The sequence below is a fragment of the Callospermophilus lateralis genome, chromosome 8 (assembly GCF_048772815.1).
Source record: "Callospermophilus lateralis isolate mCalLat2 chromosome 8, mCalLat2.hap1, whole genome shotgun sequence".
Classification (NCBI taxonomy): domain Eukaryota; kingdom Metazoa; phylum Chordata; class Mammalia; order Rodentia; family Sciuridae; genus Callospermophilus; species Callospermophilus lateralis.
In genome coordinates, this window is record NC_135312.1 from 52,488,846 (window position 1) to 52,515,164 (window position 26,319).

A 26,319-nucleotide genomic window follows, 5' to 3' on the forward strand; every position below is an offset into this window, starting at 1 on the left:
CCAGCCAAGCTTTACCTGCCCACAGTTACACCCACTCAGTTCACTCTAGTTTGGACTGATTTGGTTATAGTTCTCATAATCTAATGTTTTTACACCTGAATAGTCCTGCATTAACAGAAGTTCAGGGAGGGGATACCTTATTTTCAGATCATAGCAATGATTAAGACTTTAATTAATAAGGATTAATATGTCTATGGGAGTAGGTTAGATCTGGCAAGACTGGATCAGTTACTGCAAAAGACAGTTGATATAAAATGGGGTCACCCCAAATGTTTGGCCTCTTGGGCACATACCCAAGTCCCATACTATTTTTCTGTCATGCTATGACATAGCCATAGTGTGCTAACCGGTGCCATAATCAGATGCCAATCCAGGCAGTAGAACCATAATCAAAATGAATCTTTTACTTATAATGTACCTTGACTTAGGTATTTTGTTATAAGAATATAAAATGGAATAAACTCAGAAGAAAAATTGAGTTTAAATCCATATAAAATAAGATTTCAAAATTCTGCGAATATATTAGGAAACATTGAATTATTCACTTTAAATTGGTGAATTGTATAGTATCTGTATATATCAAGAAAATTTAAAAATTACCCTTGAATCAGATCATCAAATAAATGCTGTGTCAGTTGTATTATTATTTGATACACATAGGAGATCCTTTCAGTTGTCACTGTCCTTGATATCATTCTAAAATACAATATATAAGACAGGTAATGTATATATGAGAGATCAATAAATCTTATCTGAAAAATAGCACTTACAAAAATAAAGGAGATATTAAACAAGTTTTTATAACCTTAAGGTACTCTACCTTGTGTTTGTCCTTCTATCATCCACATGATCAGCCTGTACAATTGTACTTTGAAGTGCAGGAGTTATACTTTAACTTTGGATTGATTTATCCTGAGACATATAAGCCTGAGAAATTGAAGAAAAGAAGAGCTGCTAATGTAACAGGAACAGTACATTGCACCAAGATGTCTGTGAAAAGGAACTCAGTCATTCTGCTGATACAACTGATGTGTTACTTTAGTTCTGGAAGCTGTGGAAAAGTGCTGGTGTGGCCCACAGAATACAGCCATTGGATCAACATAAAGACAATCCTGGATGAACTTCTCCAGAGAGGTCATGAGGTGACTGTTCTGACATCAACAGCTTCCATTCTTATTAATCCCAACACAACATCTGCTATTAATTTTGAGGTTTACCCTGCACCTTCAAGTAAACAACATTTGGAAGAACGTTTCTCCAAATGGATCCATGATTGGATTTATGATACTCCAAAAGATGACTTCTGGGGATTCTATTCATTAGTACAAAAAATTTTCAAGGACTATTCTGATACAATTGAACAACTCTGCAGAAATGTAGTTTTAAACAAGAAACTTATGATGAAACTACATGAATCAAAATTTGATGTTGTTCTTGCAGATGCAGTTGGTCCTTGTGGTGAGCTGCTGGCTGAGCTACTTAATATACCATTTGTATATACTCTCCGCTTCACTTTTGGCTACACATATGAAAAATACAGTGGTGGACTTACAGTTCCTCCTTCTTATGTGCCCATTGTTATGTCAGAATTAAGTGATCAAATGACATTCATGGAGAGGGTTAAAAATACACTGTATATGCTTTATTTTGATTTTTGGTTCCAAATATTTGATGTGAAGAGATGGAATCAGTTTTACAGTGAAGTTCTAGGTAAGTTGATTTTTTAATTATTATTTGAAATCCTAAATTTTCTATGACTTTGAAGCTGACCTTTCATAAGCATAAAATCAGAAAAATTTTCTTTTCTGTAAGTAAAACTATAGAACAAAATGTGGTGTATATACACAATGGAATTTTACTCAGCATTACAAAAGAGCAAAACCATTGCATTTGCAGGTAAATGGATGGCATTGGAGAAGATAATGCTAAGTGAAGCCTATCCCCCCAAAAACAAATGCCTAATGTTTTCTCTGATATAAGGAGGTTTACTTATTAGTGGGGTAGGGTGGGAGAGCATGGGAGAAATAGATGAATTCTAGATAGGGCAGAGGGGTGGGAGGGAAAAGGAGGGGGCAGGGGATTAGTAAGGGTAGTGTAATGTGATTACATTAGATTATACAAAGTACATGTATGAAGACTTGAATTGGGTGCCAACATACTTTATATACAAACAGAGATACAAAATTTGTGGTATATATGTGTATTAAGAATTGTAATGCAAAAAAAAGTGTACATGTATAAAGGCAAAAAAAAAGAATAGATTAGGCAGAGGGAAGAGAAAGGAGGGGAAGGCAGGGGATGTGGGGATAAGAAAGACAGTAGAATGAAACAGACATTATTACTTTATGTATATATGTGACTGTGTGACCAATGTGATTCTGCAATATGTATACTCAGAAAAATGAGAAATTATATCCCATCTATGTATGATATATCAAGTATAAGTGAATTCTACTGTCATGTATAACAAATTAAAACAAATAAAAAAATAATTTTAAAAGTATGGAATGAAAATATAAGGTGAACAAATGGTCTCACCAATAAAAAAGGGCTTTTACATTATAGGGTCAATTAGAAACCAGTGTCAATCACTTGCATGGAACGCTCTAGGAAGCAATAACTTGCAAATTGAATCATGGAAGATTTGTCTGCACTTTATTATTTTTTCATCTTTAATGACAGTCATTAATTTCCCTAAATGTTTTAATGATGATATACATGTACATTAATAACATACATTTGTATTACTAGCATAGCAATATGTATGTACCATGGAGAAAATTATTTTTGTGTAGCTTTATTTTCTCAGTTAGAAATTAAAGTATTTATCTGAATTACCTTAAAGATTCCTTCACAGTTAAGTAAATAGTGTCTCTATCTCAGATGCAGAGAGCTATAAATTGAGCTATCTCATACTTCACATTCCTTTGATTAAAAAAACAAACAAACCATGCCTTTAGGCCTAAAACTTTGTGTGGAGTGGAACCACACCTTATTAGTCTATATTTTTAAAGACTAATATTTAATATTTAACACAATATGAACTAAATTGAGCATGAGAACAAATCTCTGTTTTAATGATTTGTAAAAACTATATGGCTGTTATTTTCAAATACATATATATTAGAGTTAATATTATTAATCTCCTAATAGGAGGCAATTGCAGTAGTGGTCACTAGGAATTCAGGCATACTCACTAACCATTACAGTTCACTTGTAGAATCAAGAATCAAGGGAATGGTTTGTTCAATTGTGAGAATTAGACTGAGTACTCCTAGAAAAGATGTCTTTACAGTTACAGGAACACTGATTGGTTATGGAGCTCACAAAGATTTTTAAAATTTAGATTATTCTACAGTTTTAGAGAGAAAATAAAATAAAATATGTTACTTCTATGCTGGCTTATGTTAGTAATTATTTGTGATTGTATACATACTGATGGAACATTAGAAAGTACCCACACAATTAGTTTATGTACATATTAACATATGTAAAACATATCAATTATAGTATACAAAAAAGTACACTATAAAACATATCAATTTTAGGGGCTGGGGATGTGGCTCAAGTGGTAGCACCCTCGCCTGGCATGCGTGTGGCCCGGGGGTTTGATCCTCAGCACATACAAAGATGTTGTGTCCGCCGATAACTAAAAAAAATATATATATATATTAAAAAAATTCTCTCTCTCTCTCTCTCTCTCTCTCTCTCTCTGTGTGTGTGTGTGTGTGTGTGTGTGTGTGTCTCTCTCTCTCTCTCTTTAAAAAAAATATCAATTTTAGGATGCAAACACACACAAACACATACATACATGCACTTTAAGCATCCTGACAACTAATCCAGTTCATTTCATGGAAATTATATGAGGCATTCAGGATACAAGTCTCTCATTATCTTTTCTTTTCTCCATTCAGGGAGACCCACTACAATATATGAGACAATGGGGAAAGCTGATTTTTGGCTCATTCGAACCTATTGGGATTTAGAATTTCCTCGTCCACTCTTACCAAATTTTGACTTTGTTGGAGGACTCCACTGTAAACCTGCCAAACCCCTCCCTAAGGTAAATCTGCTCCTGTTTGTTCTGTTTAAAGATTGACATTTTTGGTAGAAATAATTCTACATTCCTAATTCAGAGATTTTGAGTCAAAGATATGAAAAGCAAGATAAAGAATTCTGCCAATTATACTCGGCATTTCTATGCCATCAAACATACTGGCATTTCATTATTGTCACAGAAGAAAATAGGAAATCTGGCATCCTCTGAGACTAGTCATGAAAATTATGCCTTCATTATATAATTCATAAGAAAAAATCAATCAATTATTCTACTAAATATAAAGAAAATATTTATTAAGTGACTCACAACTACCAGAGGTAAGTGCTAGATACAGAGAGATATAAAGTTGACACAGTTTCTGCATCATCCAGACCTTACATTCAAGCTGGGTACAAGGACTGTAACAAGGAATAAATTTGTGTGTGTTATCACAAGGAAATTATACAATGCTAAGGAAACCTCCAGCAAAGATCATGAGAAACATCCTAGAATCCTTGATAACTAAGGTGAGTTCTAAAGAATGCACAGGATAAGAAAAGGGGTTGAGGGAGAGAGGAAGACACAAAAGGAAAAGCACATACAATAAATAGTAAGGGAAACTCCCAAGAACTTCAAGAGTAGTGTAGCAGGAGTAGAACAGCAAAGAGCAGATAATGTTAGAGAGGTAAGTGAAAGTTAGGTAACTAGGAGTTTAAAGAATCTATTAAGTGAATTGGGGATTCCATGAAAAGAGTTAAGCATAAGAGAGATGTGAAGGGACTGAGGTTGTGGCTCAGCAGTAGAGCACTTGCCTAGCATGTGTGAGGCCCTGGGTTCCATCCTCAGGACCACATAAAAATAAATAAATAAATAAACAGATAAATAAATACATAAAATAGATTCCATCCAACTACAATTGAAAAGTAATTTTTTTTAAAGAGAGAGATGTGAATAAATTTTCTCTTTTGAAAAAAATCTCAAAATGCAGTCACCAAATTGGATTGTAGAGGGAAAGATAATACAGAGGAAACACTCAGGAAGTTGTTGCAAGACTGCAGATAACAAATGATGTAAACATGGATGAGGTAGTTCTTACATGTGATGATGCTTACTTATCTGTTAGTTGAATTTCATATTGTGTTACATGGAAAAAATAGGTAATACTGATACACAATATCCTTGGTACAAACATAGGATCCATAGTAATATTAGCTGTTGTAATTATTTCTTTTTTGTATCTATAAAACAATTTTTCTCCTTCTAAATAACTGAACTTTGTTATCTACTTTTAAAGATCCTAACTATACCAAAAAGGTAGGCTTAATGTTTAGAAATAATAATATTTGGGTATTTTTACAGGTAATTCATTTTAACATACCCAAAACACTACTGTGTACATGAATTTGGATTATATTCAACTCGAGAGAAAGAAACAATATGGCTGAAACTAACTACCATAGATTTTCTCTTGTAAATGTAACCAGTTCAGGTCTTGTATGGTAGTTCCCAATAATACCAATTAGTTAATATGTGAAAGGCATAATGGATATAATTACACATATAACAGAAACTAGTTTTCTTTTTTAAAAAATTCTAATTTGTTATATATGACAGCAGAATGCATTACAATTCATATTACACATATGGAGCACAATATTTCATGTCTCTGCTTGTACACAAAGTAGAGTTACACCATTCATGTCTTTATATATGTACTTAGGGTAATGATGTCCATCACATTCCACTGTCTTTCCTATATCTTCTCTTCCCTCCGACCCCTTTGCCATACCTACAGTTGATCTATTCATCCCAAGCCCCCCACCATATCCATTATGAGTTAGCCCCCTTATATCAGAGAAAACACTCAGCTTTTGTTTTTGGGGGATTGGTTAACTTCACTTAGCATTATATCCTCTAACGCCATGCATTTAACGGCAAATTTCATGATTTTATTCTCTTTTAATGCTGAGTAATATTCCATTATGTATATATGCCACATTTTTCTTTATCCATTTATATACTGAAGGGCATATAGGTTGGTTTCACAGTTTAGCCATCGTGAATTATTCTTCTATAAACATTGATGTGGCTGTGTGCCTATAGTATGCTGTTTTTAAATCCTTTGGGTATAGACTGAAGAGTGTGATAGCTGGGTCAAATGGTGGTTCCATTCTGAGTTGTCCAAGGAATCTCCATACTGCTTTCCAATGCTGCACCATTTTGCAGTCCCACCAGCAATGTATGAGTGTGCCTTTTCCCCCACATCCTCACCAACACTCATTGTTGTTTGTATTTTTAATAGCTGCCATTCTGACTGGAGTGAGATTAAATCTTGAAGTAGTTTTGACTTGCATTTCCCTAATTGCCAAAGATGTTGAACATTTTTTTCATATATTTGTTGATTGATTGTATATAATCTTCTGAGAAGCGTGTGTTCATTCCTTGGCCCAGTTATTGATTGGGTTATTTGGTTTTTTTGGTGTTTAACTTTTTCAGTTCTTTGTATATCCCAGAGATTAGTGTTCTGTCTGATATGCATGTGGTAAAAACTTGCTCCCCAAATGTAGGTTCTCTTTTTACCTAATTAATTGTTTCTTTTGCTGAGAAGAAGCATTTTAGTTTGAATCCATCCCATTTATTGATCCTTGATTTTAAATCTCGTGCTATAGGAGTCTTATTAAAGGAGTTGGGCCTAATCCGACATGATGGAGTTTTGGGCCTACTTTTTCTTCTATTAGGTACAGTGTCTGTGGTTTAATTCCTGTGTCCTTAATCCACTTTGAGTTGAGTTTTGTACATGGTGAGAGATAAGGGTTTAATTTCATTTTGCTGCATATAGATTTCCAGTTTTCCCAGCACTGTTTCTCCAGTCTATGTTTTTGGCACCTTTGTCTAATATAAAATAACTTTAATTATATGAGTTTGTCTCTGTGTCCTCTATTCTATATCACTGGTCTACAAGTCTACTTTGGTGCCAATACCATCTGTTTTTGTTACTATTGCGCTGTAGTATAGGGTAAGATCTGGTATAGTGATGCTACATGCTTCACTCTAAGGATTGCTTTAGATATTTAGGCTCTCTTATTTTTCCAGATGAATTTCATGACTGCTTTTTCTATTTCTATGAGAAATGTCATTGGGATATTGATTGGGTTTGCACTAAATCAGTATGATGCTTTGGTAGTATGGTCATTTTGACAAAATTAATTCTGCCTATCCAAGAATAAGGGAGATCTTTTGCTCTTCTAAGGTCTTCTTTAATTTGTTTCTTAAGAATTCTGTAGTTTTCATTGTAGAGGACTTTCATGTCTTTCGCTAAATTTATTCCCAAGTATTTTATTTATTTATTTATTTATTTTTGAGGCTTTTGTAGATGGGGTAGTTTTCCTTGTTTCCCTTTCAGATGATTTGTCACTGAATTACAGAAATGCATTTGATTTAAGGGTGTTGATTTTATATCCTGCTACATTGCTGATTTCATTTATTAGTTTTAGATGTTTTCTGGTGGAATTTTTTGGGTCTTCTAAGTAGAGAATCATATAGCCAGTAAATAGTGCTAATTTGAGTTCTCTTTTCCTATCTGTATCCCTTTATTTTCTTTTATCTGTCTAATTGCTCTGGCCAGTGTTTCAAGAACTATATTAAATAGAAGTGGTGAAAGAAGGCATCCCTGTCTTGTTCCAGTTTTTAAAGAGAATGCTTTCAATTTGTCTCCATTTAGAATGATGTTGGTCTTGGGCTTAGCATAGATAGCTTTTACCATGTTGAGATATGTTCCTATTATCCCTAGTGTTTCTAGTGTTTTGAACATGAAGAGGTACTGTATTTTTGGCCAGTTCTATAAAAGGTTCAGAGGAACACACACCAGTGTGCAACAGTTCCCATTGGTCATATGAGGTGGTGATAAGGGTTATTTACAGCCACTTATACACAGTTCATTGTTGTGGAATTTCAATATTATTTACAAATTTCAGGGCAAAAGATGATACATATAAACAACCCAAACATATGATCACCCAGATATAGATATCATTCCAATGCAGTGAAAATGCTGATTGTGGATCAGTATGGTTCTGAAATGGACAAGTAGAGGATTGTTAGGATTATGTAAAAGAAAATCCAACCACACTACTTATATTCTGAATGCCAGTGACTGTTAATCTCCAGCTTTTATGGGATGTTATAGAGGAAAGCATTGAGAAACTCTCACAAATTATAAAGTGAAAAAATAAGTATTATAGAGATAAGAACTATAAACATGTAAAAAAAAAATCCCAGTAACTTTTCTTCAGTGCTCACTAGGAGAGAAATAAGTACTAATAATTTCAAACTAAAAAATTATCCAGATAACCTGTCTAGAATAAACCCAAGTGATTTCCTAGAAATGTAACAATTGAAGCCAAGTAAAGTACTAGCTATAATGTCTAACAAAAAATTGACATTAGTAATGAATAGAGTTATAAATTAAGAGTCTACATGTAATAATTTCTAACATCACCTCTCAAATTACTGTTTAATGGCTCTAGGTCATTTCTTCCTGACACACAGACACAAGCACACACAGGGACACATGTTTATACAAGTAAGCCTAGTAGAACTTGAATGCCATAATACACATCTCTTTCAAAAGGGTGAGAGATAAGGGTCTAGTTTAATTTTGATAAGTGTTTGGATCAATTTAAAAATAGCCATTGACACCAAATTCCTAATAATACATATTTTTGTTGGCTATTTATACTTATTCTTATGAGAAGCATCTGTTTAATTTATTTTTCCACTTATTAATTGGGTTGTTTGATTTTTAGTGTAAAGTTTATTGAATTCTTTATATATTCTAGATATTAATCCTTTGTCAGAAGGTAGATAGCAAAGATTTTCTTCCATCTTATAAGTTCTCTCTTCACAATTCTGATTGTTTCCTTTGCTGTGCAGAAGCTATTTAATTTGATGCCTTCCTATTTATTACCTCTTGGCATTGTTTTCTGACCTCTAGAAGTCTTATTTGAGAAAGTCATTGTCTGTGCTTATATGCTGGAATGTTGACCCTATGTTTTCTTCTAGGAGTTGTATTATATTTACTTTAATTTCTAGGTCATTGATCCATTTTGAGTTGATTTTTGTGAAGGGTGAGAGATAGGGTCTAGTTTAATTCTTCTGCAGTTTCCCCATCATCATTTATTAAAAAGGAAATCTTTACTCCAATATATGTTTTTGGCACCATTGTCAAGGATCAGATGACTATACATATGTGGGATTTTCTCTGTCTTCTATTCTGTACTACTAATCAATGTGTCTCCTTTTATGCCAGTAACAAGCAGTTTTGTTACTACAGAAGTGGTATGCCTGGGTGATATGATGGCTCCATGCTCTGTAGTATAATTTGAATACAGATATTGTGAGGCCTCCAGGATTGCTTTTTTGAATTTAGATTTGCATTCACTATTCTAGGTTTTTTTTTTAATTTTTCCAGTTGAATTTTAGGAGTGTTTATTTTAGTTCTGTGAAGGATATCATTTGTATTTTTATGTGGATTGCATTGAATCTGTATATTGCTTTGGATAGTTGGCAATTTCAACAATATTAATTCTACCTATCCATGAACATGGGAGGCCTTTCTAATTTCTTATGTGTCTTCTTTAATTTCTTTCTTTAATTGTAGAGGTCTTTCAACTCTTTTGTTAGATTTATTCCTAGGGGCTTTTAGTTTGCTTGTTTTGTTTTGAGGCTATTGTGAATGGAATCATTCTCCTGATTTTTTTCTCTACATATTCAGTGTCAGTATATAGGAAAGTTATTGATTTTTGTATGTTGATTTATAATAAGCTATTTTTGTCAAGTTTATTTATTAGCTCTAGCAATCTTTGGGTGGAGTCCTTTGGGTCTTCTATGTATAGAATTATACATTTGCAAACTAATAATTTGACTTCTTTCTTTCCTATTTTTGTATCTCATATATATCTTTCTTTTCTAACTGCTCTTCTTCTGGTTTTGGAATTGGTTTGTTCTTCTTTTTTCAAGGGCCTTGAAATGAATAGCTTTTTTATGTGGAATCATTATGATTTTATTATACAGGCACTCAGCTATAAACTTTTCTCTTTAAGCTGCTTTCATACTAATACAGAGATTATGATATGTTGTATTACTCGTCTCATTTGAGTCTAACAATTTTTAAAATTTTCTCTTGATTCTTCTATAATCTAATTTTTTGGGGGGGTTGTTTGTTTCATTCAAAACGGTCTGTTCAATCTTCATATGTTTACATAGTTTTGGTATGGTTTTAGAAATCATGCTGATTTCTAATTTTATCCCATTATATTCAGATAGGATATAATAAATTATACCAATTATTCTGTATTTGAGGAGAGTGGCTTCGTCATCATAAATATGGTCTGTTTGGGGGATAGTTTCATAAGATGCTAAGAAGAAAGTGTATTCAGATGTTGTTGAATGAAATATTCTATAGATATCTTTAAGTTCATTAGACTTATAATATTTTTCAGATCCAAAGAGTCTTCACTGACTTTATGTTTGAATGACCTTGATAAACAAACTGTATTAAATCACCCAGTATTATTGTATTCATGTCTATCTGAGGCTTCAATATGAGTAGGGTTTCCTTTATATAATTAGTTGAACCCATGTTTGTGACTTAAATATTTATAATTGTTATATCTTCTTTTGAAATTATTTCCTTTACCAGTAGGAAGTGACCATCTTTGTCTCTTTTGATTAATTTTGTTTTGAAGTTTACTTTGTCAGATATGAGATTAGCTAATCCTGCTTATTTTATCTTTCCCTTTGCATTATATATTATTTTTATGCTTTTGCTTCAGCCTGTGGCTGTTTTTTCTGTAAGATGCATATTTGACAAACAACATATCATTGGGTCTTCTTTTATAATCCATTCTGACAGACTATATGTTTTCATTGGAGAATTGAGACCATTTATATTCAATATAATTACAAAGGGAAGTTTACTAATTCCTGTCATTTTGATTTATTTATGTTTAATTTGGTCCTGTTTCTCATTTCCTTAATTACTCTTCAAATCAGATTTGTTCATTTTTGAACTCTATGGTCTATTTTTCATTTCTTCCAAAAGAATTATTTTATTAAATATCTTCTGTACCATTGGATTAGTTGCTCTGAATTCTTTTACTTTCTGCTTATCTAGGAAAGTTTTAATTTGATTTTGAAGAATAGCTTTGCTGTGTATAGCAGTCTTGGTTGACAGTTATTTTCTTTCAGGAGTTGGAACTTATTACTCCAAGATCTTCTGGCTTTTAGAGTTTGTGCTGAGAAATGAGAAGTGATTCTGATTGTCTTGCCTCTAGATGTAACCTGACAATTTTCTCTTAAGGATTCTAAAAGTCTATTCTTGTTCTGTATGTTAGGCATTTTAATTACAATGTGTTGTAGAAAGTTTCTTTATCTATCCTGTGTATTTGGGGTTCCATATCTGGATATATCCTTCTGTATTTGGGTATCTGTCTTATTCTCAAAGTTTGAAAATTTTTCTGTTATTATTTTCCTAAAGAGGCTATCAATTTCTCTTATCCTGCCTTTCACAATCCTCCTCAATTCCAATGGTTCTTAAATTTAATCTCTTAATGTTTTCCCAATATTCTTGTATGTTCTGGTCATGGTTACATATTTTCTTTACTTTAAAACTGCCTGAATGTTCAAGGCTGATCACTTTTTCTTTTATATCTCAGATTCTGTTTTCAGCATTGTCTACTGTATTATAGAGACTTCCAACTGAACATTTTATTTATTTTGTCTTTCATTTCCAAGATTCACATTTGGTTCTCTTTCAATATTTCTCATTAATTTTTCATTTATATTCTATAATAACTTCTTTAGTTCATTCAATTGTTTTTCTGTGTTCTCTAGGAATTCATTGATCATTTTTATAGTGAGTTTTTAAATTATTTATCTGATATTTTATTTATTACAATATCTTTGGGGTCAGTTATTGGTGAATTATAAACTTTATGTGGTTTACTATTACCTTGCTTTTACATATTTGTTATAGACCTGTGTTGAATTTTATACATCTTTTAGATAGGGATATTTCTTTCACTCTATATAGGGCATTGTCTTTACTTTCCAACATGTCCTAGAATGATCTGGATTGAGGCACCCTTGTAAATGTGGTATTCACAGGCTTTGCATTAATTCTTTCTGATTTTGCTGTGGCAATGGATTTCCATAGGCGGAAGCTAAAAAAACACCCCCAGCTATTTCTACTTAATGTGGCTTTATAAATAGTTTGTGTTTTTATCTTTGTATTAAAGTATAGACAGAGATTGAGTTTCATTAATTTGTATGTGGAGGAAGGTGAACTGTATTTTGGCTGAATTTATTTTAGCTGGAGACTTCTCTACCCTGTACTTGTAGTAACACTATAGATATCCAGTTACAGAATAGGTGGAAACAAACAATAGAAATAAATTATACAAACAATAAACAGCATTAAAATAAATAGTTGGATTCTACTATGACTTCTACAATGTCAATTTCTACAAAAAAAAAAACAAAAAAAAAAACACAGAAATGGTGGGGTCAGCAATTGCCAATAACAACATCAACAATAACAAAAAGGTGTATAACCATACTAGATCCAGCATTAAAACGAGAAACAGGTATCAACGATGTCATCCACATAAGTAATAATTTCAAGAGTGTTAATGGTGGAAACAGGACTTATATAAAACAATTAGTTCTAAAAGATGATGAAAAATACAGTTAAGAGGAAATGAAGCATGATAGGAAGGAAGAAAAAGGGTTTGCAGTTCTCAAAAGTGAACAGAGAGAATGCAGCAGAAGTGAAAGAATAATTTCAACTGAAGTGGTCAAAATAGTCAGCAAGAATGGATGATCACCAACTATGCCCAACTGTCTTTCTTTCCAGAGCAAGGCATGGATTTTGTTATCCCCTTTCTCCTTGTGTTTGTCTCTGAGGTACCAGCTGGAGTTGCCTAAGGCTGTAGCTGTTTTAAACAAGTGACAGCTTTCCTTCTTGCCAGTATGATATAGGATGGAATGGGAAGAACTGTTAGTTGGAGCTTTGCCTACACAGACAGAACTATGCACACCAAGCTGTGGTGTTGTATGAGGGGAGTCCTGATGGATGAGGCTTAGGTCTAATCAGAGCTCAAGGGCTTTGTTGGAAGTCTGATCTGAAGAGAGTAGATGGACACACACCTAGGGCCTGGCAGTTGCTGACCTCTGTAGGGAGTCTGAATCTCAGTAGCCTCCCAAGAATTCTTGGCCGTGTTAAGGTGCTATTCCAAAATCCCAAATAAAACTCTGGGTTTTTTGAAGAAAAGACAAAGGATATGTTCTGGCCAGGGCCAAGGGAGAAGAAAGCAGACAGTTCTATGGCCCAAGACACTGAACACTGGTGTTGGGGGAGGGAGGACAGCTTAAAAACACAAAAACCATAAATAATGGGGATGGAAGAGGCAAGTACAATCATAGGACACAATTCATAAAGTGGAAAGCACCAAGTTTTCAGAATCAGCACCTTTTTATACATAATCAGGAAGCAAACTTGCGCTAGTTCCAGAGTTTAAATACATGTGGTCAGTGTGCAAGTGGGTGAGGGTAGAGATGTCAGCTCCGTGTGAGTGGACTCATGCAGAAAGGGGGACCAGTTCTGCACAGGGTGAGATGTCTGAGCAAAATGCAGTCAGCCTGACTTAATTTTCAAATTAGCCCATAACAGCAGGGGAGTTGATCCTCCATTTATTCTGAGGTCCACCAACATAGATCTCCCAGGCTTAGTCTCTGAGTATTTCTACACCTGCATTTTCAGATTATCTACCCACTTCACCTGGTCACATGAACCACCAGTCTCAAAGGAAAAGCAAGTTGTGCTCCCACTTTGCTTTTTTGACTTGATTTCCCTAGAGTAAAATCTTCTTTGGGTTTGTTTCCCTTCCATTTAACTAGGTACTCACTAGGCCACACAGTAGGCATTGCAGCAGTGTTTGCTCTGATCTCCCAGTACTAGCAGCAGCTGAAGTATGGCCATTCAAGATTACTCCACCTCATCTCTACCCACCTAGTAAAGAAAATTAATTTTTCAATCATCAGTGCACAGTGCAGCCTCTGGATCAGCTAAGTTCAGGCTGCTTTTCTGATCTCAGGTTTTTTCATACCAAATATGTCCATTGTGTTTTTTTCTATGTGTTTTCCTTTCTCTGTGGTAGACAGCACCATTACTACTACTACAGCCACTTCCATAAATATTTTGGTTTCAATGTAGTCTTCTTTGTATAATGAACCCAAACTTCTGAGTCTCTGAGATAACTCTGATTGTCCAGTACTGAATTTTAGTGAAATCCTTCTTTCACCTACCTCACTAAGAAGCAGTATTCTCACTACTTGTATTTTGATCCTTGGAGGAATTAAGAAGGCAACCTTCCTCTAATCTGCCATCTTCTATTCCCTCGCTGTTAAACTTTTTTGATGGAGCAAATGTTTTATTCACAGGAAATGGAAGAATTTGTACAGAGTTCTGGAGAAAATGGTATTGTGGTGTTTTCTCTGGGGACGATGGTTTCTAACATGCCAGAAGAGAAAGCCAATATGATTGCATTTGCTCTTGCACAGATTCCACAAAAGGTAAGAAAAAGTGCCCTCTTAGTGGATAAGTATGAAAAAGTCTGTTAAACTTTATAAAATTTACAAAGTATTTAATTAAAGATGCATCCTTTGTGAAAAAAAAACCTATCATGATATATATAATTCATGATATATATCTTTTTATATATACATTCTTTTATATATATATATTTTTCACAGATTCATTGTGAGATTTTAATTGTAAGGGTATCACACTATTTACACAGATACTACATTCTTCCCTGCCACTTCTTCCTTTTCCCTGCAGGATTCCTGAGGGCACCATATACACAGTAAATGTTATCAGAAAGCTATAAAAAAGTTAACTCATAACTGGACCACCATAATAATATTAATCAGGTATTGGAAAAGGCTAAATTTTATCATTATTTTAGATATCTTATGCAATCCCTTGTTCCTTACTTATCCTTATTTAAGAATAAGCTTCTTGGAATCATATTCCACCTCATCTCTGGCCCAGAACATTGGAGTCTGCCAAACGTGTGCTGAACCTTGGAAACTATGAGTTCAAAATACTCCCATAAAAAAAACAAACAAACAAACAAAAAAAACATAGGTTTCTTTAATGAACTGTTCCTGGAGTTTTGAGGAAAAAGGCTACCCAGAGTTGAACAAGCCTTAAACCCTGACTCTAAATTCACACTCAGTCACATGTATTTGCAGAAAAACAAACAAACAAAAAACAGCTTGCACTAACAGAGAATGTCTGAGGAAGGAAAATATTTTAAAATGTGTAGAGATTAGCCCTCCCTCAAAGTGGACCCTGTGCATTATAAAATGTGCCCCAAAGGACTTTGCTTCTAAAATATCAGATTAACACCTTTGAAGGAGAAACAAGACAGTCTAAGGAAGAGTTAAGCAGAAGCAAGCCTAGCATGGGCTGGAATTCAGGAGATCCAGCTCCATAAAATGCTTTAATACCACATTTTCTACATACAGAATGCTCTTGTGATCTAACGGGTGTTAGCCGTTTACTTTGTAGTGTTCTGTCTGATATAGTCTTCTCCTAATCACCCAAGCGTTTTTCTTTTCTGCAGAACTAAAGTTACTTTGCTATTCACATTGCATATAGAATTTAAGCACGTAGAAATTATACTCCAGTTCATGAAGTCTGCTTTCAATTTCCAAAGTCAGCTCCTTGTTTTGGTTCTAGGCATAAAATATCTTGAATCTGTATGAGTCTACCACCAAGACTTTGTAGTACATCATTAAATAACAAACAGTTTTTAAAAGTCTAGCGACATCAAAATTTTGCACTTTATTTCAAATCCATGTAATTATTTACAAGTTGCTAATAAGCTCTTCCTTTTAAAACTTAAAGAATTTCCAAATCCACCAATATTGATAAAAGCATAGGTTAAATTGATAAAGTGTGGGTTACAGTTCACATGTGCCAGTGAAATGATTCTTGTAGTTACTGCTTAGTAAAATGCCATCTAAAACAAGTTACATGTAACTCCTCATTAGAATTCCTTTATTTCTCACAAGTAGCTGACTGTATTGTTTTGCTTTTGTGTATTAAAAAAACAAAATGCCAAATTAAAATAAGTACCTTAAAGAACTAATGAATATATGTAATGTCCAATCTGTGTCACTCAAAAGAAATAAACCTGATAATATTAATTTTGAAAAATGAAAGCTAGGGTAAAATACATTAAACAAAATAAATGTGGACTTTTACTTTAGATTTTAAGAATTCTCATTGTTTAAAATTGTTTGTATTCATTTCATTATGTGTTAAATATTGAACTAGATGATCTCTTAAATTTTTAGAATTCAAACATACTATAACTTTAATCTTTAAATCATAGAATAAGGTACTTTGTTTACCAAACAGGTCATATGGAGATTTAATGGCAAGAAGCCAGATAAATTAGGACCCAACACTCAGATATATGAATGGATCCCCCAGAATGACCTTCTTGGTAAGACTCTGAGATAAATCCTAAAAACATGAGTACAGTCAATCTGGATGCTTACAGTTCAACAGGAAACATTTTATTGAATACTTGTTACTTTAAAAAAGTCAAACACAATGTTCAACTTTTAAAAAATTATTTTCCAGACCCAGGGATGGTTTGGAAAAGCAAAGTAAAAAGCTGCAATTTTGTTATACCCAGTCATTATATACAGAATCCAAGTTATCTTTATTTCTGGTGCAATTACCTCTGCAAGAATTTTTCAGTCAGTTCCTGGATTGTCTCTCTGTCTTGTTTTACATCTCTTTTTAAAATATTTTTTTAGTTGTAGAAAGGCACAATATCTTTGTTTATTTTTTATGTGATACTGAGGATCAAACCCAGTAGTTCACACATACAAGGCAAGCACTCTACTACTGAGCCACAACCCCAGCCCCTTAGTTTACATCTTTCACTCATTCTTTCCCCTCTTGCTGAAGTATTTCAAATACCACTCGAAAGTAACTGCCAGGTTTTTTGTTTTTTTTTAATTAACAGCGATTCTTTATTTTCTATAGAAATGAATGCATAATCTTTATTATGAAGAGATAACACATTTCATAATGAAGTGTTGTCTCTCTTTTCTCTGATTTCAATACCATCACCATTCTACTTCCTGCTGCTTTGGACATGCTACATAGCAAACTTAGTGACTTCAGTTTTTGGGTTTTTTTCTTAATGAGAAAATGTGCTAACATGTCCTTCATGACTGTATTTTTCATTAGTACATGTTGATTCCTTTACTCAAAAAATGTTCTATTTTTTTACTACCTATCAATCTTGTGTTCAATTATCAAGTCTCAGGTCATATACTCCCTCTTTCATGTAGTTTTCACTTAGCACTCCAGTGGACATAGGTGCTTGTTCCTCTGAGATATGAAAAAAATAATAATAATTCAGTGCAAGATAATGGTTACAATAAACTGTTATCTAAAATACACTGCTCCCTCAAATGTCTTATAATACACATTTCTCATTTCATTTCTAAGATTTTTAATTAATAATTTTTCTGACATTGACTCAATCCTAGGTCATCCAAAAACAAAAGCTTTTATAACTCATGGTGGAACCAATGGCGTCTATGAGGCAATCTACCATGGGATCCCTATGGTGGGCATTCCTTTGTTTGCGGATCAAGCTGACAACATTGCTCATGTGAAGGCCAAGGGAGCAGCTATTAGATTGGACTACAGAACACTGACAAGTGCAGATCTTCTCAAGGCCTTGAGGATGGTCATTAATGACCCTTCGTAAGTACAACTTTGACATTGGTTAGTATTCATAGAAGGATTGTCTTCTCATCAATGAGTATAAGTTTTATCCCATTTTTGAGGAGGGTAGTTTTGAAAGAATTTAAAAGATTTAATCCATATTAAATCTTATTTATTTCAAACCAGTTTAATCGATATGATTTCAGAGTTGTAGACAGCTTCAAATACAGTAATTTATCAATTCATCAGTTTATAGACATTTTTGTTTTTTTCAATTTCAATTATTATGAACAATGGGTACAACTTTGTATAAACATAAGTATTCATTTCTTCTCATAATTCCTAATAGAAGTGATGCATCATATGTTAATTTTATATGTATTAAGATCTTCCAAACTGTTTTACAAACTAGTTGCAAAATTTTCTGCAGCATCCAAGCAACATAAGAGTTACAATCTCTCCATATCATTATTAGCATTTATCACCTGTTTCTTTTATTATAGCCAATCTAGTGACTAGGATTGTAGCTCACTGTGGTCTTGACTTGCATTTCCATTATAGCTAAAGAGCATTGCTTTATGTGCTTATTGGTAATTCACTTATCTTCTTGAGAGAAATGTCAGTTCCAATTCTTTACTCATTTTTAATCAGGTTATTTATATTTTAATTATTGATGATAATTTTCACCATATTTTATCTCATCAGATATATGAATTTCAAGTATTTTTCTAACAATCCATATGGTTGACTTTTTAAATTTGTGGTAACTTTTGAAGTACAATAAAATTTTCTACATGACATTTGATAAAACAAAACTTCAGTAATTAACCTTTTCAATACTGCAAAGATAAATGGGAGCTGTATCTCAGTAGAATGACTATCTTCATTTCAGCTCTCATTTCTCCTTTCAGAATATTATATTTTAGGAAGGTATCACTTAAAGGACAAGTTCAAAATTACATTTCCAAGAAGAAAATGGTAGGACAATGAATAATAAAAATACTCTGAAAGAAGTAAAGAAAGAATAGAAAAAGAGCCCTAAAAATGGAAAAGAAAATACAGATTAAAACATCAGACTTAAATATGAATATGACAGTTAATACATTATGTCCTAGAAGACTTTGTAGTACCCTAACAATCTCTCCCCCTCCTCTCCTGATCCTTTTCTTCTTGTATAATAGTCTTCCTGTTACTTATATATTACATCACCCTGCCAGATTCCGTATATCAGGGAAAACATGCAATATTTGTCTGATTTTTTAATTTATTTCATTTAATATTAGAATTTCTAATTTTATCTCTTTTCCTACAAATGACATAATTTCATTCTTTATGGCTCAAATAATTCTCTCTGTGTGTGTGTGTGTGTGTGTGTTTGTGTGTGTGTGTGTTTGATATATATCACATTTTCTTTATCCACTCATATGTTGATGGAAATCTGGGCTGATTCTATAATCCAGCCACTGTGAATGTGCCATGAAGAGTGTAAATATGCAGGCATCACTCTACTATGATAACTTTAATTCCTTTCAGTATATACCCAACAATAGTATACCTTCATTATATGTTAGTTCTATATTTAGCTTTTTGAGGAAATTCTACCCTCGTGTCTATAGTGAATGCATTACTTTCCATTTCCACCAACAGTGTATAAATGATTCTTTTTCCCTGAATCTTATGCCAGCAGTTATTGTTACTTGTATTCCTGATGATAGTCATTCTGACTGGGCTGAGATGGAATCTCAGTGTAGTATTATTTTGCATGTTCTTACTGGTTAAAGATTTTGAACATTTTTTTCATATATTGTATTAGAGTTTGTTGCTGTGACAAAAATACCTGACAGGAAAAAATTAACTTAGAGGAGGAAAAAACTTTATTTTGGATCATGGTTTTAGAGATTCAGTTCACAATCAGTCAACTTAATTACTGTGGGCCCCGGATGAGGTTGAAAATCACAGCAGAACATCATGGCAGAGGAAAGCTACTCAGCTCATGGCAATCAGGAATCAGAGAAAGGGAGTTATAGGGACTCAGGGACAAAATATAATCCCCAAGTTCACTTCCCCAGTGATCTACTTCTTCCAGCCACATCCTGGATACAGTTAATACAAAGTAATACATCACTTCCATTCAAATACATTAGTCCACTGATGAGGCTATACCTCTCATCAACTAATTATCTCACTTTAAACATTCCTGTGATGTCACATGAGCTATTGGGGGGTATCTATATTCAAACCATAACATGTCTGTTCAGTTCATTGGCCTATGCATTGACTGGTTTATTTGGAGAATATTATGGTATGAAGACTTATGAATTCCTTATACATTTTGAATATTAATCCTATCCGAAGAGGAGAGGGCAAAATGTTTATCCTATTCTGTAGGCTCCTTCTTCACTGTGATGATTATTTACTTTACTATGCAGAAGCATTTTAATTTGGTGCAGTCCCATTTATTGATGTTTCTTATAACTTTCGGAATTATAGGAGTTCTCTTCAAAAACTCATTACCTGTGCCTATGTCATGAAGTCTTTCTTTGTGTAGTTTCAATGTTTTAGATCTTATACTCAGGTCATTGATCTATTTTGTGTTTATTCTTGTACAGGGTCAGAGTTAGGGATCAAGTTGCAAAGTTCTGCATGTGGATATTCAGTTTTACCAGCACCATTTTGAAAAAAGGCTATCATTTCTTCAGCATACATTTTTGGCACCTTTCTCAAGAATCAAATGGTTATAACTCCATGGGTTTATTTCTTGAGTCTCTATTGTATTCTATTGGTCTGTATCTGTTTTTATAATTACAATATTATTTTTATTACTATGGCTCTCTAGGCTATATGAAATTGAATATTGCGATACTTCTAGCTTTTATCCTTTTGCTCAATTTTTTTTTGGCTATTCAGAGTCTTTTGTACTTTCATATGGATTTTATGATTGTTTTTCTTAGTTCTGTGAAGACTTCCATTTATATATATATATTTGTTTTAATTAGTTACACATGACAGTACAATGACTGAAACCAATCTACTGATTTGATAAAATTCCTGACAAAATATAATACTTTGACAGAAATTATATAAAAAATCAGTAGATTGGTTTCAGTCAGATGGCCATTTCAACAGTATTCATTCTGCTGATTTATGAACCAAATAAGTATTTCCATATTATAGTATCTTCTTTCTTTTATATTCCATAATTTTTATTATGGAATATGAAAGAAGACTTTGACCTCTTCTATTAGGCTTATTCCTAGTTATTTATCTTTGGAACTATTGCTAAAGAAATTTCTGATTTCTTTCTCAGTGAGTTTGCTGTTTATGTATTAGACAAGTTATTGAGTTTTGTGTGGTGATTTGTATCCTATTACTTTTCTGAATTTGTATTTCACCATCAGATCTAAGTCTTCCAGTGGATTCTTTAGGATCTTCTAAATGACAGATCATATCATGTGCAAACCCTATGTCATTGATCCAATTAGTGGGTACATTAGTGTGCTCACTTCACATACCTTCAAGTTAATTATGATATTTCCAGGTGATCACTTAGGATATGTGTATTTATCTTGTATAGTGGGGGGCTTATTAGAGAAAATATAATGTGATATAAAAGAGAAATTCATTTAAAACAACCAAAATAATAGAAAAATGCCTAGGGATGCTATGCTAATATGGTCAGGAAAAGCACCTCTGAGGGGTGACATGAGAGCCAAGACCTCAACCATAAAATATAAGCAGGCCTTGTGGTGTTGCAGAAAAGGAGGCTCAAGGAAAAGCCAGACAAGATTAAAAGTATGAAGGTGCCAAGGGGAGAACACATTTGGTGACACTGGGGAAGAGGAAGAATGCACATGAGCCTAAACTACTAAAAACTAGAAATGGAACCACCATAGATTATCCCACTCCTCAGTATATATCCAAAAGATCTGAAATCAGTATACCACAGGAATTCAACCCATCAATCTTTATAGCAGCACAGTTCATAGTAAGCAAGTTGTAAAACCAATGTAGGTGCCCTTCAACAGATGAATGGATAAAGAAAATGTGATATATATTCATAATGGAGTATTAGTCATAAAGGATCATATTATGACATTAGCCAGAAAAGAGATGGAACTGGAGACTGTCATGCCAAGTGAAATGAGTCAGTCTCAAAAACTAGAATGTCAAAAGTTTTCCCTTATATATACAAGTTAATCCAAAATAACAGGGAATGGGACGGGGGTAGGGGGAGAAAGGAAAAAAAGAGAAGAAGAGAGAATTTTATCAAAATAGAGGAAAGATCAATAGAGTAAACAAAGGGGATTGAGGATGAGGAATGAGGGAAAGGAAAAGGGAAGAAGAGTGGAATGAATCTGATCAAATTTTCATATGTACATACCTGAATATATTACAGTGAATCCCAATATCAAGTATATATAAAAAACACTTATTTTAAAAAACTATAAATAAATTAAAGAAAGATCAGTGGAATAGAAAGAGTTAAGTAGAGGGAGGGTGTGAGGACGGGGGTGTTCTGTGGACTGAATTAGAGCAAATTATATTCCATTTCTTTGCAATTATGTCAAAATATATTCTAATGTTATGTATAATTTTTTAAAAAAAGCTTTAACAATAAAATAAAGAAGACACATATGCCTAGACAGAATAAGCAACGGGAAATGATATCAGAAAACATGGCCAGTGTCTAACCTATTCGAATCCACTAGTACAAGAACAGACTTGGATTTTATTCCACTTGTGATGAGAAGTCAAATGAAAATTTTGAGCATACAACTTCATAATTAGATGTGTATATTTTCAAAATACCATTCTAGCTACCAGTTGGAAAAGAGACAATAGAAAGTAGAAATGAAGAGGAGAAACAGAGAATGGTTAGGAAGCACTGCACACGATGATATGATTCCTCTTTAAAAGGCTTCAAGGTAATCTTTCACAAACTGTATGCCTTCTCTTTCACTTATTGGACTCAGAATTATGCATAATTATTTCCTCTGATGGAAATAATTTTTCTCACCTCCCTGAAATTCCACAGGCACTTTTGAGATATTTATACACCATAACATTCCAATTAAAATAAAACATAATATGGTGACAAAAGCAAAAATACACCATATACAGGGCAAGTCTCTGATATTTATTTTAAATCATCCATATGGCACTTGTGAAAAACTTTCATTGACTTCATGTGCTTAGACAGATTAACTTACTTTCACTGTTGATCCTTTTATGTTTCACCTTTAGATATAAAGAGAATGCTATGAAGTTATCAAGAATTCAGCATGATCAGCCAGTGAAGCCTCTGGACCGAGCTGTCTTCTGGATTGAGTTTGTCATGCGCCACAAAGGAGCTAAACACCTGCGGGTGGCTGCCCATGACCTCTCCTGGTTCCAGTACTACTCTTTGGATGTGCTTGGGTTCCTGCTGGCCTGTGTGGCAACTGGGATGTTCATCATCAGTAAATGCTGTCTGTTTTGTTTCCAGATGTTTTTTAAATCTGGAAAGAAGAAAAAAAGGGAGTAATTGTACCTAGGCCTGAAGCTGGGAATCCTGATAAATGGCTCCTCCTGTTAACTTCCACAAGAGGAGGCTGTATTGCCAGGTTTCTACCTATGCTAACAACTTTTCACAAATCACTTTGTCAAGTCAAATTTTGGCTTTATAAAACTCACTCCCTGTGTAAAACATAGAAATATTTCAGTTAAAGGAAAAACTATTAGAGTAAATAAAATTAAGCCACATGCTTATATTGCCATTTATGATTCTATTTTGTAGCTTTAACCTCTCTGAAGAAAGAGTTCAGTAATTAAGAGTGTAGTGACAAGATTTGCCCTTCTGTTTGTTTTTTGGGAGACTGGTAATGTTGTTTGCCTTTCATTGTACATACAGCCTCAGCATCCCTTTTTTCCTAAAAGATATGGAAGGCAAAGTTCTTTATCATGGGCTCATTCACTTTTGCTCTTAGTCCTTTAAAAAATTTCACCTAGATGGTCTCAGTTTCATTCCTGCTTTGATTATACATATACATAGTCTCAATTTTTCAATTTTCACTCTCCCCCTATGCCATTCAGAACCTCTTCTGATTCCTGTACATATTTTTGGATGTGGTTGGGTTCCTGCTGGCCTGTGATATTCATCACAATTAAATGCTGTCTGCTTTGTTTCCCTTTTCTGAAGCATTAATATTAACACTGCAAAATTCAATGATTCAATATATGGCTTACGTTATTAAATTTGCATCACTGTGCATTGTAGATTCACACAATTTTTATAATATAAACTTAGGTTTAATACCAACATTTAAATACATTTCATAGTAGCATAGAGCTGTCTGATAGCTACTTCAAAAGTCTATATCTGCAGCAATTTGAGACAAGACTACAAACACTTGAACAATGGTTCCATTGAGCCATGGTCCCTCTCATTGCACTTTGTTAGTCTCATAATGGAGCTTGCACTGGAAATTATGCACTTTTCTTCCATGACTTAGTTAATCAAGGCACTGAATTCTCACCCACCCGCCGATTTTCTTTGTGACTTTTTCTCTTTCCTCAAACGTTCCTCTACTCATGTTGGAGCCCTGAGTCAGAATTGTAGTCTCCATGATAAATAAGCATTTTGTGGAGGATACAAAGATATGTATATGAAGTCTCCATTTTTTCAGGCATCAATTAGATGGACTCTTAATCACCAGACATGTTAGGGGATAACCTTCGGCTGATTCAACTTCAACCATCACAGGTCTGTAAGTACATGAAAAATCACACTCAAGAACCACCATGGTCAAGTGAGCCAACACCCAGAACAGTAAGAGATAATACTAAAACAAACAGGATATTCTAAGGCCCTATATTTGAGGGTTGGTTTTTATGCAGTGACAGATAACTATATAATAAATATTTGTCATTTAATTATTCGTATACTATGTGATTTTATTTATATTAACATATAGATATATTTACATACATTGGAGACATAATATAAAATTTTGAAAATATAGCATTTGTATTCTGAATCCAGATAGCATTGACACTAGTCATTACAAATGTATGTGAAGTTGAGCTGGTTATTTAAATTCTCTGTGCCTCAGTTTTCTCACCAGTGAAATAGTCATCAATATGATGGCATAACCTACGTCATGGAATTGTGAAGAATGTGTTTTTTAACTTGCTATACCCCTGAAAATAATTGCTGTGCACAGCAAAATCAACTTGCACTATTAAATGACTAGAAACTTTCCACCATTATTTTACCCTTCATATAACTACAAAATATATTCTAAATGGCACATGGTTGAAATACTGATGATAAAAATACATTATCTTTCAAATATGAGGGGTTAGGTTTATAAGATAAGTCAAATTATAGTCTCTGGGAAAAACTCAGAAATCTCTCAAATCCAAGAAGGATCCAAACATAGCCACACCAGAGGCTGAAAGATAAAACAGAAAGTTTTGAAACAACAAGATAATAATGATAGCAGTTGAACATCATTACTGCAGTTTCAAGTGACAGGATTCTCAGAAGAATATTACAAGGAAAAAGAAGACCAGAAGATCACTTTAAGTTGATGTCTAATAGGTATTTTCCATGATGCTCCATCCAAAAACAAATCTATGATATTTTTCAGTGCATAGTAACCTCTCCCAAGATGTACCATTGGCAGATTATTTTTAAAGTATCTATTAAAGTAAGTGAACTGAAATAATACAAAGCATGTGTTCTGATCACCATAAAATAAAATTAACAATCAATGTGAAATGAAATTTGAAAAATCCGAAATCACTTAGAAGTCCACAAAACACCTCTGAATAGCAAATGGGTCAAAAACAAATCAAAAGGATGATTACAAAATCATTAAAAATTATTAAAATAATTTGACAATTTTAGAGCATTCTTCAACTAATAGGCAAACAGTATTGATACCGCTGGTTACCAGTGACAAGCTCTGCTCCCTCATGTGCTGAAATTTGGACATTAAAGAAGCATGCCAAGGCAAGCATATAAAGCAGGTAACATAGACTTCTCCCAGAAGGGAGAAGGGGGCAATAGATGGTATCCTAGTATTCCAAGAAGCAAGGTGTTCTGCCTTTTTTATATGCCTAGGCTTTCTTTGTGTTCCTGCTCTCTTCCCCTTATCTTTATCCTTCCTGGGTATGTCTGTGACTAGGCCAGGAAAGGCTAGATGGGAGGGCCAAAAGGTGGGAAACAGGTGGGCTGAGGAAGGAAGGGCAGGATGGAGCAGCCCAAAACCCATTAATTAACAACTTCCCTGTACAGAGGGGCAGTGAGACACACCTCCAGATGAGCCACACTTCACTTTCCTGTGCTCACTCCCCCAGAGCACTCCCCTCCTTTCACCAATAAGACTCTAGCCATTGAGAGTGGTTCATAAGGAAATGCCTAGATTCCCTTTGTTCACACAGTAAGCTGCTATAAGCCTCCAGGGGTTTTTCC

At 33.8% G+C, this 26,319-nt stretch overlaps 1 protein-coding gene across 3 annotated transcripts; it reads left to right on the top strand.

Moving 5' to 3' along the window:
• Positions 1-986: 986 nt before the first annotated feature.
• On the top strand, positions 987-23,385 carry LOC143405842 (UDP-glucuronosyltransferase 2B15-like). Of its 3 annotated transcripts, none has more exons than XM_076864184.2 (6): positions 987-1,710; positions 3,915-4,063; positions 14,540-14,671; positions 16,530-16,617; positions 17,681-17,900; positions 23,106-23,385. In XM_076864184.2, the coding sequence occupies exons 1-6, from the start codon at positions 987-989 to the stop codon at positions 23,383-23,385; spliced, it is 1,593 nt and encodes a 530-aa protein (XP_076720299.2). The 3 variants fall into 3 exon arrangements, with proteins under 3 accessions (XP_076720299.2, XP_076720300.2, XP_076720301.2); XM_076864185.2 differs by having other exon boundaries at positions 987-1,458; XM_076864186.2 differs by lacking the exon at positions 17,681-17,900 and having other exon boundaries at positions 23,106-23,125.
• The last annotated feature ends 2,934 nt before the right edge of the window (positions 23,386-26,319 follow it).